This window comes from Podarcis gaigeae, assembly GCF_964106915.1.
Source record: "Podarcis gaigeae genome assembly, chromosome: 11".
NCBI lineage: Eukaryota > Metazoa > Chordata > Lepidosauria > Squamata > Lacertidae > Podarcis > Podarcis gaigeae.
Window position 1 is genome coordinate 31,441,320 of NC_139687.1, and position 16,850 is coordinate 31,458,169.

Here is a 16,850-nt window from a genome sequence, read left to right on the forward strand (position 1 = left end):
TTTGGTAGGTGGCTGGGCTCCCATTAAAACAAGAGCTGTTGGAGCATCCATGCTGTAACTCCTTCCACCCTATGCTAGCCAGGATGCACACCTGTGGGTCCATATATCCTAAAGACCCCCCAGTCTCTACTGATTTCCATTCCCAGGAAACCAAACCTGGGTAAGTGCTGGAGCCTCTCGGAGATTGGGGTGAACGCCAACAGTATTATCCTTGCTCGTTATTTTCATTTCGATTGTAAGCCACCTTGTATATTTTTTATAGGAAGGTGGAATATGCTGCTTTATTATCTTTATGTGGTGCAGGCAATTCTACTGAGGAGTGGGTGAGGGGCTTCCACATTTCTCTTGCGTCGAAGCAGCTAGAATTGACACATATTGACACACAAACACTCACAACTCCTTTAGACTGAATATATATATATACGCGACTCGGCAACCAGAGATGAGCTCGTGCAATAATTTTGGTATCCGCGTTAAGGAGCTGGGAGGCTCGCGGTTTCTGCACGGGTGGAAGCAACGCGCGCTGAGGCTCCTCGGGCGGGAAAGAGCCTCCTCCTCCTCCTCCGCGGCCTTAGAATAACGGCAAACGTAGCAGGCGGCATGCGCGAGCCGCCCCCAACCGCCTTTCGCCTCCGCAGCTCGCGCGAGACTCCTGACGCACCTCCCTCCGCTCCTTCCCCGGCACGAGACATGCCAGCCAAAACTTCCGGGTGTACGCACTTTCATACCAGGCGGCGGTTGGTTATAATGATGCGTGCGCACTCAGCCGTCCTTAGCGCTACTCAGGGCGGCGCATGCGCTGATTGAATGCGCCACTCCGGTAGTCAAGTCTTCCCTCCCTCTCCCCTCATTGACTATGTCTCTTATCTTGCTCTCGTTATTTGCCCATCTCTTCACACCGTTTTAAAAAGCCTAGCTTTTGCCAACAATCCTTGTGCTTAGATACCTATGAGTAGCCGTATTAAGGGGGGTTGTGGGGTTGGACGGACAGCGACCTGCAATACACACAGATAAGAATCGCAAGCGAGAGGCGACCCCGCTTCACCTCAGACTATTTTTCTCGGACAGCAGAAAGGGCGACTCTGGTGACCTCCCATGTCACGTGACAGGGCTCCTGCCCTTGCTGCCCGGCATCGGGATGCCCTCCCTTGCGCCTGATAAAACAAATAATTCAAGAACAGCATCTTATGGGCGAAATGCATTCCCTTTCCGCTTAGAGTCTCGGTGTGAAGCAACTGCCTCTCCACCGCGACAGGAATGCGGCGAAGCGGTGCGCCGCGAACCCAGAGGCCCTTCCTTTTTCAGGCGGATCTTCAAGGCAGCCCTGCTCTGGGTCCTTGTTCACCTGGGTCCCGGCGTGACCTCTGCAGGCTTTGGGAGGCGTGAGCCGGGCATTAGAAACCGGCGTTAGCTGGCGAGCGGGGTTCCGAGCGGCACCGGAGCCTCCCCGCGAGCATTCTGCGCTTCTCGGCTCGCGCGGGGAGGATTTATGAGCTGGGTGTGGGGAGAGCCCGCGAGGCGGCGGCGGCGGAGGCTCCTGGGGCAGCATGGTGAGTCTCTGGAGGGTGAGACCTCGGAGGGGAGAAGAGAGGCAGGGAGAGTTGGAAGTTTTCCGTAGAGCCGGCTGGCCCTTTTAGGGCTTTCGGGACAAATCTTGTTTTTGAGGGCGAGGGCTGAAGCCGGAATAGGGGTGTCTGTGTGTGGGGGGAGAGGTCGGGGGTGGGGAAGCTGTGGGCCTCTGGATGTTGCTGAACACCACCTTCTGTCCGCGCCAACCAGGATGGCCAGTGACTAGGGGTGATGGGAGCTGTACCCCAGCAACATCTGCAGGGCCACAGGTTCCCCATCCCTGTTCGGAAACGAAGGCCGGGCCTTCGGATGCTGCAGACTCCCACAATCCCTACCTTATGGACGTCAGCCCATCTTCTGCCCAACTGCCTATTTGGGGATGTGAGGTTGCCTGTTTTCAAATATCCGTGTGCAACCTCACAGGAGGGCAGTGGTGGCCACCAACTGGGATGTATTTAAAAGAGGACCGAGCAAATTCGTGGAGATGGGAGTTATCGACAGCTACTGAGGCAGCGAATGCTTTTGGGTGAAGGTCTTGCTTGTGGACTTTCCACAGGCAGCCGCTTGGCCACTGTGTGAACAAGATGCTGGGCCAAATGGAGGCAACTGTGCTAATCTAGTAGGCGCTTCTTAGGTTAACTTGGGAAAGCTTGGCTCCATGTGTTCTCCTTTTTCCAGTGTGGGTGGACTTTCTAGGTGGGGTGGGTGAGGCCTAGTTTCATCTGACCAGCCAGGGCCCAGGCCTGCTGATAAGCCATTGTTCCTGTTGAGGTGTTCCTGCTCTTCATTTGTGATTCAGGGACAGTCAATTGATCAAGCTCGATGGAATGCATAATGTATGTGTGCACTGAAAACAAAGAAGTCACCAAGTCAATGGATATAGTCAACCTGAAACTACAAATTTATCCAGATTTCCAGCTATTCTAATATATACCCTATGAAAAAATATAGTTGGGTTTTATTTGCTTGTTGAGAACTGATTTGGCTGAGGCCAATCCATTTACTGTAATATTGCTGTTCTTAAATATAAGCACAAGCTGTTAGGCTGGATAAGAAGGGCATATAAACATGCTGAAATAGCAATTCCACCTCACCTGCTTCTGTGATGAAAGGTAGTTGTCTCCTTGTACCATGTTTGATAATTTCACTTGGAAATATACATAAGTATGAGAATGAGCACTGATGGTATTGGTACAATTTGTGGGCGGGGGGGGGGGTTGTCTGCAGATGGCACCTGTGATAGTAGTATGCATTCCAGATTTCAGTGACCCAACCACTGCTGAATGAGTGGTCAACCTGTGTTGTTTCAGTGACCTGCAAGCCCTTCTGTAAAACTTCAAAGAAAAAAAATCAACTTCATATATGTGTTTCAAATCACCCTGAATATCACTTCTTACACTCCATTACCTAGGTTTGCCACCAAGCATCCACTGAGTCATGGTGTCCTATGAAATCTCTGCTCTTTCCCAACTGTATTTGTGTGATGTGTCATATATGTGTTTTGCAAACGTATTTGCCACATTCGCACCATGTAAGCTTTACATGTACACCTAAAAATATTAGTGGAAAATGAACCCAAGTGTATATGGGATAGATTGCCCCATTAAATCCTATTAGTCATATAGTTAAGTGGAATTGCCATACCACTGAAACTGGATGCCTCAACTGTTGGGAAAGGACAGCTACCAACCACTTAAGCACATTGCTTGTGACCTTCCAAAAGCACCCATTTATCTGCTTTTGGAAAAAGAATGTGGTATTGCTTCCAATCTAGTGATGAAAGTCATTATTTATTTATTTATTATTTTTATAGTATGCTTTAAAATGTTCTATAGCATTAAAAACAATAAAATTCAATAAATTGCAAAAAAAATTCCAAAACAAAAAATCAACAAAGCAGGATGTAAAACAAATAAAAACATGCAGTATGCTCTAGAGTTCTTCATTGTAACTTCAGGTGTATTGTCCTTCAGTTGTCAACTTGAAAGTGAGAACTGAGACCTTAGTTATCCACTGAAAAGTATTTTTTGGTACTTTTTGAGTAAAACCCTGCAATAAACTGGATTCTCCTAATATTAGGTCAGCACTGGTGAATGTTTCCTGAAACACGGTATTGTGACCAGCTGAGTGGATGTCCACTGATGTAGATCTGGAAGGGAAGGGGTTCTCTTCTTATGTTAACCTTATGGTTTGAAAATCACTGCTGCACATCTCTTTTCTAGTTTGCCTGTTTAGACCAGGTCCTGTATTTCAACATGGCTCATTCCATGCTAGTGTTGCCCTGTTGGGGAACTGGGGTGATCCTGGCATGGAAAGGAGCAATATTTTCAACTCCCTTTCACATGGCCCAAAGCTTCTGAAACCATAGAAGAGATGCAAGAAGGAGCCAGGCTGCAAAGAATCCCATGCTGTTGAGACTGTTGTAAGAGCTTTAGAATTTATACTACATATTATCTTTAGGGGCAAAACTTCTTAATGTAGGCATGATAAATGTTGCATGAGCTATATCGTACTTTAAGAACCTCTTAGCCAGTGGTGTTTGAGAAACTAGGTCACTAAGCAGCAGTCTTCCGAACTACTTATTATCTTCCATTGATTTAGACTGTGGGAAGCAGCCTTGTACAACTGGAACCTAGTGAATCCTGCTAGGACCTGTTTAGTTTCTGTTTTCAGCCTGGACTTGAGGATCTGTTGCATTTCAGCAGAGCAAGGATGCCAGCTCCCAGATTTCCAGCTCTACAGTGCCATTGGTTGCTACCCATGCTATGAGTTAAATTTGTATATAATTTATATAATAGATTTACATTTTCTACCTTTTGGGGGCAGTGGGAGTGTGGTAGACCTGTCACACTTCATCATTAGGAAGAGAAGCAGAACATTCCTAAAGTTTAACACTGAATACTCCTGTTCACGCACCTTGACACACAAATATTGCCTGCAAATGTATCTCTCTCTAATGCTTATATGAGATCTAATTACCGTATTTTTCGCTCCATAAGACGCACCTGACTATAAGACACACCTAGTTTTTAGAGGAGGAAAGGGGGAAGCCCTGTTTTTTGGGGGATCCGTTCACAGTTGTGCAGCTTCTTCTGCAAAGGGGAAAAGCCCCTTTTTTGAGGATCTGCTCAAAGTTGTTGAGCTTACTTTGCAAAGGGAAAAAATCCTGTTTTTATGGGGTTCAACTCACAGTTCTGCAGATTCTTGAGGAAAGGAAAGGGAGCCATTTCTACAGTTTCCAGACATATAATCTAATCAGCCGGTCACATGTCGCTGGGGAAACAAACAGCCTCCGTCTGCAGAACATTCAACAATGGAGGCCTGGGCAAGGGGGCAGGGCCGGAAAGGGAGCCAGCGATCGACCACACATTCACGCCAAACAAGACGCCATAAGACGCACAAACATTTCTCCTTGCTTTTTAGGAGGAATAAAGTGTGTCTTATGGAGCGAAAAATACGGTAAGTCATAATCAGAGTAGATTCATTGAAATCAATAGCCTGATTTAATTTAATTGATTTCAGTGGGTATATTCTGAGTATGGCTAATGTTGACTTTTGTCCTCTGTATCTTTGTGTTATATTCATAATCTCTGCAAAAGAGATGGGTGGATCATGTGAATGGAATATGAGTATATAAAGAGTTGATCTTTCATGACCTTGTATGCACAGTGGGAATGTATGTAAGCCTGAGACTTGTTCTTGTGCTCTGCTTCATGTGGTGCCCTCCAGATGTTGCTGAACTACTACTCCCATCATCCCATGACCATTGTCTATGCTGGATGGAGCTGATGGAAATTATAGTCCAAGAACATCTAAAGGGCACTATGTTGTCTACCCTTGATGAGGAGAAGCTGTATGAATCAACCCTGAAATCTTAAACTCAAGAGTACTTAATATTCCTAAAGGGTTGGTGCTTATAGTGAAGCTGTTGTTGTTTTTGTTAGAGAAACTACTAATGCTACATTGCAAACAGTTTTGAAACTGAGTTTCAAAAGCAGAGTCCCAAATCAGCCCTGTAGTCATGTTATTTCTAAAGAGCAATATAAAAATCTGATAAATAGTGCTGTTGTGCTCTGCATTTCAGCTTATACATTTTTCTCTCTGTTAACCTTGTTTCTCCCCTAGATCATGTCTTCCATTTTTAACCTGTTTTGTCAATTGCTCTATGCTTACCACTTATCACAATGCCTTATCAGAATGTGGTTCCAAACTGTCTGACCTCTAGATATTGTTACAATGCAGCTGCTAAATTCTATTCAAAACAAAGTGCTGCAGCAAAAGTAAATATTAGACATAATTGTATGCAAACAATTTTCTTGCCCTTGAATAAGTTATTTCCTGGGGGCCTTTTATAGTCTGACTGTATTATGGTCACTATTTTCCCATGAAATCTCAGAATATGATTTATTAGAGCACTGGGATGAAAAGTGTATACTATAGATTTATGCAGTAGTAATGTGTTTGGTGTGGACGCAGGTGGCGCTGTGGGTTAAAGCCTCAGCGCCTAGGACTTGCCGATCGAAAGGTCGGCGGTTCGAATCCCTGTGGCGGGGTGCGCTCCCGCTGCTCGGTCCCAGCGCCTGCCAACCTAGCAGTTCGAAAGCACCTCCGGGTGCAAGTAGATAAATAGGGACCGCTTACCAGCGGGAAGGTAAACGGCGTTTCCGTGTGCGGCTCTGGCTCGCCAGAGCAGCGATGTCACGCTGGCCACGTGACCCGGAAGTGTCTCCGGACAGCGCTGGCCCCTGGCCTCTTGAGTGAGATGGGCGCACAACCCCAGAGTCTGGCAAGACTGGCCCGTAGGGGCAGGGGTACCTTTACCTTTACCTTTAATGTGTTTGGTAAGTAATAAAGTGATGTTTAGCAATTGGTCAGCCTTGCTTTTTACCAATATTTTCTGGAAACATGGATTGCCGACTTGGGTATATAAGATGCTAAAAGCATCTTGGGCAGTTTTCTCACTGTGAAGTAAAATGTTAGTCTTCTGCTTCTCAGATGGTGCACTATGCGTGCCCAGCAGTTTTTTTTAATTCCAATATGCAGAAACTTGAATATGGGTTTCAAATGCCACATTAAACTAATAATTTCTAACTGGTGTTGGTTGCCAAATACCAGATATACTCTATAAGCTGACTTTTTCAGCACATTTTTAATGCTGAAAAAGCCCCCCTCGGCTTATACTCGAGTGAGGCGGGTGGCAGTGGCAGAGGGACGAGCAGCCCGAAAGGAGTCTTTTCTCGCCGCTTGTCCCGCTGCCGCCCGCCTTTCGCAAGGGCAGGCACAGGAGCCGCGGTTGGGAGAGGCGCTGTTCTGCGCTGCACTGTGCCTCTCCCAACTGTGGCTCCTATGCCTGCTCTTGCAAGCGGCAGAGGTGGCGGCAGAGGGATGAGTGGCCCGAAAGGAGTCCTTTTGGGCTGCTCCTCTTCCTCCTCTGCCTTTGCCGCTGTCGGCAAAAGAGCCCTTTCGGGCTGCTTGTTCTTCTTCCGCTGCTGCTGCCACTACCAGGGTTGTGGTGTGGTGAACCAGCTTATATTCAAGTCAATAAGTTTTCCCAGGTTTTTTTTTTGCTAAAATTAGGTGCCCTGGCTTATATTCGGGTCGGCTTATACTCAAGTATATATGGTAAATGTGTGTGTGTTGTTGTTTTTCCTGCTGCATCACACTGTTGATTCATGTTAAGCTTGTGGTCCACCAAGACCCCTAGATCATTTTCACATGTACTGCTAGTAAGCCAGGTGTCTCCCATCCTATATTTATGCATATGGTTCTTCCCGTCTAAGTGCAGGAAGTTTTTGTTTTGCTGTCTTTAGAATTGAGATGCAACTTTTATGTGGATGGGGTGGGATGTGCATTCTCTGTCTTGCACTGGTAAATGGAGAACTGGAATGTGAATCTGATGTGTGATATGGGATGGTGCTTGGGGAACATTTTGTGTGTGCACGCTTTCCTTTGTTAGCTGGAGAGCCTTTCTGGCTCTGCCCACTGTGTGGCCCTTGGAAGATGACCATCTTTGAATTCAGCCCTTGAACCAAAAAAGTTTTCGCACCAGATATTTAGTCTCTGGTTTTTTCTTTGTTTTACTTCTTATTCCATATCTTTACTTCTTATTCACCCAACATAAATTTCTAAAGGCTTATAGGTATAAGACTTTGTGATGGAAATTACCACATGTATTCTAATTATGCAAATTCATCACTACAGTGTTTCACAGACCACATTGGAAAGTATTATACTCACAACCTCTTTATTTTAGGCTGCAGGCTGGATATGCAGGTGTACAGCATGGTAGCATGTAACATTTCTCTTTTTTTTAAAAAAAAGCTTTATTTACAAAATTGTTTTATTTATGAAATTGTCATTTTTATAGTTCAGTTGCTTTGAAATATTTTATAGGAAGTGATTCATAAATGGTAATAAATGCAATAAATATGTGGGGAACAGACTTGCCATGTGCCCAGGAGCAATGGTCAGTCACTCTCCTGAGTTTCCTATAGTAGGCACAGGTGTATCTGGGCTTCTGCATGTATTATGAATCAGCTCTAAATATCCATCTTTTAAAGATAAAAGAGAGAATGGACCCAAGTCTGGAAGCTGTGACTTGTTTCTGACAAGTGACTAAATGTAAGCTTGGCCCAGGCAGGGTAAGAATTTGAACTAAGCATTCTCTGTCCCCCTTTAAAACACATTTTTAAAAGTAATGTTGGTGGTTATGTAATTTATTTGATCTTCAGAAATAGTGTGCTACAATGTAAAAGCAGCTAGATGTGTGCTTTCTTTCCTAGAAAGCAGTATTTCTGAATCCTTTATCAAAGCCTTTATGGAGGGATTAGGACAAACAGTCGTAAGTTCACAGTTACAAAAACAACCCTGCAGTATATAAAGGTTCATTTCAGAACTGTAGGCTTTGAAATATAAAAAAATGTTAACATACATTGGCTTATTCCTCCACAGGGTGTGATAGGTGTGCAGCTGGTGGTTACCATGGTGATGGCTAGTATTATACAGAAGATCATACCTCACTACTCTCTGGCGCGGTGGCTTCTCTGTAGTGGCAGGTAAGATAAGGGCAACAAATTGAACGTCTGACAAAGTGGGTTCTAGCCCATGAAAGCTTATACCATAATACCACTGATAAGACCGTAAGGTGTTGTTGTAATTGCCCAATTCTGTAATGCATTTGCGTTTACCTAGAAACAAATCATAGTGATGTGCAGATCTTGAAAGTTTGGCTTTCAGTAGAATAGTCACTTTCAATCTTTTAAAGTCATTTGGAGATTTATCACTGTACTGTAACTTCAGATGAAATTGAGTAATACGTGGTATGCTTAGTTATACTACTGTGTATCTTAATGAACATAACTCTTGGCAGGGTTCTTGTTGCAGACTACTCTGTTCCATCTAAGTTCCTCTTAATCCTGTGGCAACATATTTCTTCCTTAAGTGCCTGTAATAAAATACAGTTCCTCCTATAGTTGAAATACTAAGTTGAAAATGAAGCAAAGAAGCGGGATAGTTTATTCACAAAACAAGCTGTTGTTAGGGACAAGTATACTATTTGTGATACATTTCTTAGTGATCTGGATCACAATAGTTCAAGATTAGTCATAAATTTCCATTTGGATGTGTTCTTTTCTTTGTGGGTTGTCTTGTCAACAGGTAGTTCTGAAAAAATGGTGAAGTATTAGCAACATAATCCCCTAGCTTGCAGACTATTCTGATATAAATGTTCTGAAATTCCAGATAGCAAGAATTAATCTTTTTTTTAAAAAAAAATTCCCATATTAAAAAAATCAGTTAAAGATGTTGATTAAATAATTCCACACCTAGTTCAAACAAAATCACTTTAAAATGTGCGAGGCTGAGGTGTTCAGCTGATTGGTTTTATAAGTAATAACTAATGGTTTTCCCATTCACCTTAAATTATTTCTGTTCCGAAAAAGGGTGAGTTGATTATTCAAGTAAGGATTGTATGAGCCAGGTGGCTGCATGGGAAATGCAAGGAAGGATTGTGGGAGCTGGTACTCATCATCAGTAGCTGCTTGTTTTAGACAATTGCTCAAATATCTCACTAGAGAGGACAGGTAGAAGCACAAATTAGGCAGGGGGGTGATATAGTTGCATTGACCTTTGCTTGGTGTCAAAACAACAGCATTTTGTTGGTCCATCATGGATGCCTATAGAGATTTTTACAGCTGCTCCTGGGTATTCATGGGGACTGTCATAGAATATTGGGAATCCTGACATTAATTTATCTGCAGTAGTGAAAATATTGCATGTTGCCAGTGGTTATTTTTGCATAGCAACACAACCCTTTTCTGTTTTGTTCTGAACTCTTAATAACCAAGTTACTTAGAATGTGGGATTTTGGTTTCAGAAGCTGTTTGAAAGGATGAAAATGTAGGCAAATGGTGAAAAGGTGGGGTTTGGGCAGAAATGAAGAGTGTGATTGCTTTGCCCCCCACCTCCAGTCACCAGAGGCTTTTGGTAGTCACTGTGTGCTTTTAAAACTATTTTTGAACCTCATTAGTTGAGTCACAGCACTTTTAAACTGATATCTTAGAAGCTCCTTGTGTGTGCTTCTGTAACATAGTAAGCTACTCTTTTGAAACCTCGATGTACAAAAGTGACACCAGTTTGGAAGCTCATCCTGATAACTGGGGCTATCTACTACAGGGCAACATTTATGTAAGGAAGTATGACATATGATAACATCAGCTTGAAATAAGGAATTTTGTGAATGAACAAGAAAACAAATTATTTTATATTTAGTTTGACAAACACCTGTATTTCTCTTGATACCTGCTTCTTCAAAAACCTGGTAGCTTGCGATGGTATCTGCATCCCACAGAAGAAGAATTACGTATTCTTGCCGGGAAACAACAAAAAGGAAAAAGCAAGAAAGATAGGTAAGTAAGCAATATGAGCCCGTCACTGTTTTTCAACCTCTGTCTCCTAGCTAGAAAATGGGGATGGCTATTTGCTATTCCAATTAGTCTTTGAAAATGAATAAAAATACTGTTCTACATATGGAAAACTGGATGGATGGATGTGCACATCTGCCCCCCAATACACATAGAATAGAATAGAATCTCTAAGGTATTTGCCTTCTCTCCACCATTATCCCCATATTGAGTATGGCTTATAAATTTTGTTTGTTTACTGTAGGAGTGGCTAACTCTCCATTTGCGGCTCTGATCCAAACCATTTTTCTCACTCCCTCCGACTCCAACAACTTTAGCTGCACCCTGATGCTAAATAAATCACACACATACAGAGAGAGAGAGAAAGAGAGAGAGAAAGAAAGAAAGAAAGAAAAAAGAAAGAAAGAAAGAAAGAAAGAAAGAAAGAAAGAAAGAAAGAAAGAAAGAAAGAAAGAGAGGGAGACCTGGTAACTTTGATGGCACTCAGCATATGGAATGGTTTTTATGATGTGTCTCTCTTTACAGGAAATATAATGGTCATATTGAAAACAAACCGCTAACCATTCCTAAAGACATTGATCTTCATCTGGAAACAAAGTCTATTACTGAAATAGATGCATTAGGTAAGGGTCTGAGACCATTATAAACTGTATGGTGTCACAATTGTGTATTCTTTAAATGTATGGTGTTGTCCAAAGAGAGCTACATAATTCTTAATTCCAGGTTTGTCCAGGTACTTTCTTGTAGAACAAACATTTTCAAAGGTGCAAATTAGCCTTTTTTGAATTTCAAATCTGGCCCCTGTTTTAAAAGCATCTAGTTTCTAAACAATGACTTGCAATTTTAGTGGAGAACTTGGGAGGTGAAGGGTAAGCTCATTATAGCTGTCCCTAACTTTGTGTAGTACCAGTTACAGATAGGTAGCCGTGTTGGTCTGCCATAGTCAAAAAAAATTCCTTCCAGTAGCACCTTAAAGACCAACTAAGTCAGTTCTTGGTATGAGCTTTCGTGTGCATGCACACCTCTTCAGATACACTGAAACAGAAGTTTCCAGACCCTTCTATATAGTGAGAAGGTGGGGAGGGGTATTACTCAGAAGGCTGGTGTGAATGGGTGATTGGCAGATAGTGGCTGGTGGGAATGGGTGATTGGCAGATAAATTGTGTAAGTTGAGAAATGAATTCCATGTAACAACCATTATTTGTTTTACAGCCAATTTCAAATAAATCATGAAGGGAGGAAGCTATTTTAAGTTTTACATTGGAAAGATTTACTTCACTTTGAGCATCAGTGCATGTTGGAAGAGGACTTTCTGATGGCATACAGAAAGTGCTCCAGTCAGCATCATTTTAGAGAGAGAAGACCCACTATACATTGTAGGCTAAACTTAAAGTTTTTAAGCTGTCCCAAGATGATACTGATATCAAACTGGTCATGGTAGTTCTCATAGAGTTATGTATTTGATAGCAGGTAGAACACATACTTTGCATGGATGCAATCCTGATCAGTCCATGGCATCGTCAGATAAAACGTCTGTGGTTGCAGAGCTGGGGAACATCCCTGTTTGTGATCCTGGCAAGCCATTGCTAATCAGAGTGGACTGTATGAGACTGGATGGACCAGTAGTGTAGCTAGGTATAATAAAGCAGTGAATCCATTTGAACTGGATTCAAGGAGCAATATCCTCCTTGCCAGAAAGCTTGTGCCTTCTATTTGGTGTATCTGGATATTCTAGCTATTTTCGCATTTTGTGATTGGTCTTCTAGTAATCTAATTATAGTTGAAAGTTGTTGTTGGTCTTTAATTTTTTTATTTTTAAGAAAACAACAATGAAAGGTTGATAACTGCAGTTCATGTATGGACATCCTGGGTGTATTTGAAACTCTAGGAACCACAGATGCTAAAAATGTTTTCCGTTTGTATTTCAGTTACTAAGTAACCATTTATATTTCAGCCTTGCATTATTTTCCTGAATATCAGTGGCTGGTGGACTTCACAGTTGCAGCTACAGTGGTATATTTGGTTACTGAAGCCTACTACAGCTGGGTGAAGCCCTCACAAGAAATGAATATCAGTATAGTCTGGTGTCTGCTTGTTCTGGCTTTTGCAATGTATCCTTTTACAGTGTCACAACTGTTCTGTATGACTGCTTAAAAGAAGATCTAATGTTCTGTGAAACATGCAGGAGATAATTTGTTGCTTTTAATTGAATCATAGGAAGTCTTATGGTAGTGTTCATCTAAAGCATGCATAATTCATTATTACATAGTGCATTATTCTGTATGAAAGAATTTTTTTTTGTCCAGAAGCATAGCGAACATCTACAAGACATGCACAGTACTGTGCAGCAATGCTAAGCTTCTGCTTGCTGGTCCTGGCAGTGGGGACTGGATAGTACCAAAGAGGTGTTTAAAGAATGCCGAAACAGTCTTGCACGGCCTGCCTATATTTTGCAGAGACAGAGTAAGTTGCAAATAAGTTGTTGAGCCTCACGCCAAGCCTCCCTACTCTGTCTTGTTCTGGATATTTTTGGCTTTAAAAATGACTTTGTATGTTTTAGGTCTACACAGCATTCTTTGTCAGGCTGGCTTCTGTTCACAGTGATGAGATTTGTAAGAAGGCTGAGTAAATACCCTTGCTTTCTAATGTCCCCCCCCCCCCGTCTAGTGCTAGTGATTGGCATTGCTGCTCAGGTATTGATAAATAATCTTTTATTATTTCTTTGCTGACATAAGTAGAATAAATAATATTTCTAGTTTTAGGTTTCAGATTTTCTGCAAGATGCTGGTTTTAATGTCTTTATTGTAAGATATGTTAACTAAACAATGCACTATAAAACTGTCCTATTTTATGAACTCTTTCAAGGGCATGGCTGTAAAATCTTAGCCTTGATCTTGCTTTGTAATTATTTGCATAGGGAGAGATCCAAAATTGTAACATTTTGTTAGACTCTAAATACAAACTTGTACTAAATAATTGGACTGCAACAAAATTAGGGCTTCTGCCTACAGCTGCCTATATTGCACAGCATGCAGCAAAAGTCATAGTTATGAATAACATATACTAAAAGGAGCACTTGTGTTCAGACTGCTATTGTAGAAGAGTACCACCAGCAGCAATCTATATATAGCTTTTTTTCTCTCCTTTGTAAAAAGATCTCAGCATGTACCGGCCTCTGCTTATCTGCAGGCTTGCTGTCAAAGAGGAGACCCTGCAAAAATACTGCGGCATTTAGGGTAGGGAATGAAAAAAGTCAAATTGCTGATTGCTATCTCTTAGTTGCATAGATTGTCCTAAAAACTATTATTTTGCATTCTCTTGAAGCTTTAGACATGCTTTAACTTAAGACATTTGCTAACTTTGAAAAAGGATGGCACTGCATTATCTACTGGAAAGCTCAGTCGGTTAGAGTGTGGTGCTGATAATGCCAAGGTTGCAGGTTTGATCCCCATAAGGGAGATCTGCATATTCCTGCATTGCAGCGGGGTGGATTAGATGATCCTCAGAGTCCTTTCCAACCCTATGATTCTATGCTGGCTACACCCACCCACACTCACAACCTCTCATACTGTATGGAATGAGATCTCCATTGAAGAGTTTTGTGCACTAGTTTGCATCTCTTGTTGCTGAAATCTGTCTTCTCAACCATAACTTACCCACCCAAAAAACCCAGATGGATATATGGGCAAAAAAATATGAAGAATCTGACAGCTCTCAAAAGGTGGTGGCACCAGTTGTATGGTGGCAGCCTTCTTTGAACTCCAGTCTGGAAAACTCCTACAGCTTCTGTACATTGTCACATAATTAAGAAAACAGACCATTGCTGCTTCTATAACAAGTGCTGGTCAAACAGCTTTCTGAAGAGAAGCTTCATAATGAGTCTAAACTGGCTGAAGCAGAGGAGGCAGAGTTCACTGCAAGATGTTGGTGTCTCTTGAGCTGATAAAGTCAAATGAAACAAAATATTCACAGTGTTCCTTGTACGTGGATAGCAGTTTAATCAGTGTAGTTCATGGCTAAAATAATATTTACCTCTACGCTATGAATCAAATGAATGCCCAATGCATACTGATATGTGCTTTGGGCATTGTTGACTAATGAATCCACAGGCCATAGAGTGTATGTACATTCAAATTCTGATGTACATTATATTAAGAATCAGTATGGATTGATACAGTTAATAAGTGCTTGTTTGTGCTCTTAAAAGTGTTGCTTCAATAGCGATATGTCTGCATTAGTTGACTAACAGTCAGTACTGTATTGTGTTCTTGATTTTCTTTTTTAAATGAAAACTCATTATGTTATTTAAACTATTTTAAAGTCTTTTGGAAACTGATGATAGTGTGATTAATAGAGGAAAAATGATTGTGTGATCATGTTATCAAGTCATGTTTTTGTGTTCAACTTCTGCATAAAATTTGTTAAATTCTGGAGTTTCTGATCAGAAAGGCTATAAGCTTTAATATCCTGATATCTCAATTTAATTCCAGCTTCCTTTAAAATAAGTGAAATTAATATTCAACTGTACAAAAAGCTTGTTTGGTTTCTACAAAATTGTTGGTTTTGGATGTAACTTGAGAGAAATCAAACTTTGTTAAGAGCAACTCCTTTTATACTTCATTTCTGAATAAATCCTTGGTGTAAATACATCTCTTTAATAGGTAAACTGGAAGTTGTATCTAATTGTGTCTCTCTGGTGATGGGAGGCTCGTTGTTTCAAAAGTGGCTTCCATTAGTGGTAAGGGGGGGGGGGAGAGTTGGTTTTAATTTATACCCTCTGCAGCACTCAATCTACTCCAGGGAGTTTAGAGACCCTTAGGAAAACCGGGAGTCATGCAGGGGATGCCCCTCTCCTCACAAACCCTTCCACCAGTGGAAACTTCTGCTGAATTAAGCATCCTTCCATCAGCAGAGAGAAATATACAATTACTGTTGATACAAACCAGGATCTGAGCAGCTAGATGCACTATGTACGTAGTAGGATTTTATTTATTTTTACTCTGATCAGCAACCCTTCCCCATTCCATATCATTAGCTTCTTTTGGTTGAACTTGCCTCTGTTTGAAGAGGAGGGGACCATGTGGCGTATTGGAGCTATGTCCTGATGATGAAACATAAGCCAAATTCCCTTTGGGCATATGGAACTAGTTGTCTGATTTTTTTGTAATAAGTTTAGTATGTGTTGGCATCACTGTGTTTAAACAAATCCATTCAGCTATGCTTTCTTCATATAATTTTCATCGTAAGCTACATTTTGGCTAATCTACGGATTGTACAAAACTGTTCTTTTCCTTAACTATTATTATGTAGCAAATTATTGTTTTCATTAACTGCACACTACTTCAAAGTAGAAGAGGGAGGTGAGCGATCCGTCTGCGTAACCTTTGGCTTCTTTTTCTTTGTCAAAGCCATGACCATTCTGATAGTAACAGAAAATTATCTAGAATTTGGACTCGAATCAGGTAAGCCCTTAAAACGTTCTGTTTGGGCAACATTAATATAATTTAGTTGGATCCAGAGAAATGTTTATACAATATTTATCTATTTCCAAAATTTATAGATTGCTATTCACCACTGGTCACAAAACGATTTACAGAGCAGTCCATAAAACAAATCACCGATCAAATAATTTGGAGTTTAAAACAATAATAAACACAGGGAAATTATAAAGTGGGCATAATACAACTTCTTTTAAATGCATGCTGGAATTGAAAGGTCTTTGTCAAGGAGACCAGTGGAAGGTGACTTTTTGATCTGGCAATCCCCAAGCCCCAGCCCCCCAACCCTTGGGTCCTGCCAAACGGGTAGGATGTGGAACAGGAGGAAGGGGGGATAATGTAAAATCAGGTGGAAATACTTGTGCTGCTCTGGTTCGCCAGAAGCTGCTTAGTCATGCTGGCCACATGACCCGGAAGCTGTCTGTGGACAAACACCTGCTCCCTCAGCCTATAGAGCAAGATGAGCACTGCAACCCCAGAGTCGCCCACGACTGGACCTAATGGTCAGGGGTACCTTTACCACTACCTCTACCTTCTGTGTACAAGATCTCTCATAGAAAGTGGTTCTACAAAATTTCCAGCACTAACTTTTTTCTGCTCTGCACCGACACATCACAGCGCACCATATACTGACCTTTGAGGAGCTAAGGTTCAGCCCAGTGTGTGTTTTACAAACAGATTCTTTCTCAAAATATTTACTACTCTTTTGCCTACTTCTAACCTTAGCTTGTTTTCATTTCTTCAACTCTTTCCCCATTACTGCAGTTGCCTGAAGTACCTCTTCTAGAAATTGGTTATGCTCTTAGGTTGTAATTTAGGCCCATTAAGATCAACACTGTTGACTTCAGGTGGATATAGATTG

The 16,850-nt window shown here is 41.8% G+C and overlaps 1 protein-coding gene across 1 annotated transcript in view; it reads left to right on the top strand.

The window, feature by feature from the left end:
• The first annotated feature begins 789 nt into the window (after positions 1 to 789).
• Positions 790 to 16,850, top strand: part of TMEM161B (transmembrane protein 161B) — a 32,860-nt gene continuing 16,799 nt past the window's right edge. The window contains exons 1-6 of the mRNA XM_083703243.1: positions 790 to 1,550; positions 8,521 to 8,624; positions 10,392 to 10,475; positions 11,016 to 11,113; positions 12,445 to 12,601; positions 15,801 to 15,952. Of these exons, the coding sequence (XP_083559369.1) occupies positions 1,548 to 1,550; positions 8,521 to 8,624; positions 10,392 to 10,475; positions 11,016 to 11,113; positions 12,445 to 12,601; positions 15,801 to 15,952 (598 nt within the window). The 5' untranslated portion in view covers positions 790 to 1,547. The remainder of the gene's footprint in view (positions 1,551 to 8,520; positions 8,625 to 10,391; positions 10,476 to 11,015; positions 11,114 to 12,444; positions 12,602 to 15,800; positions 15,953 to 16,850) is intronic.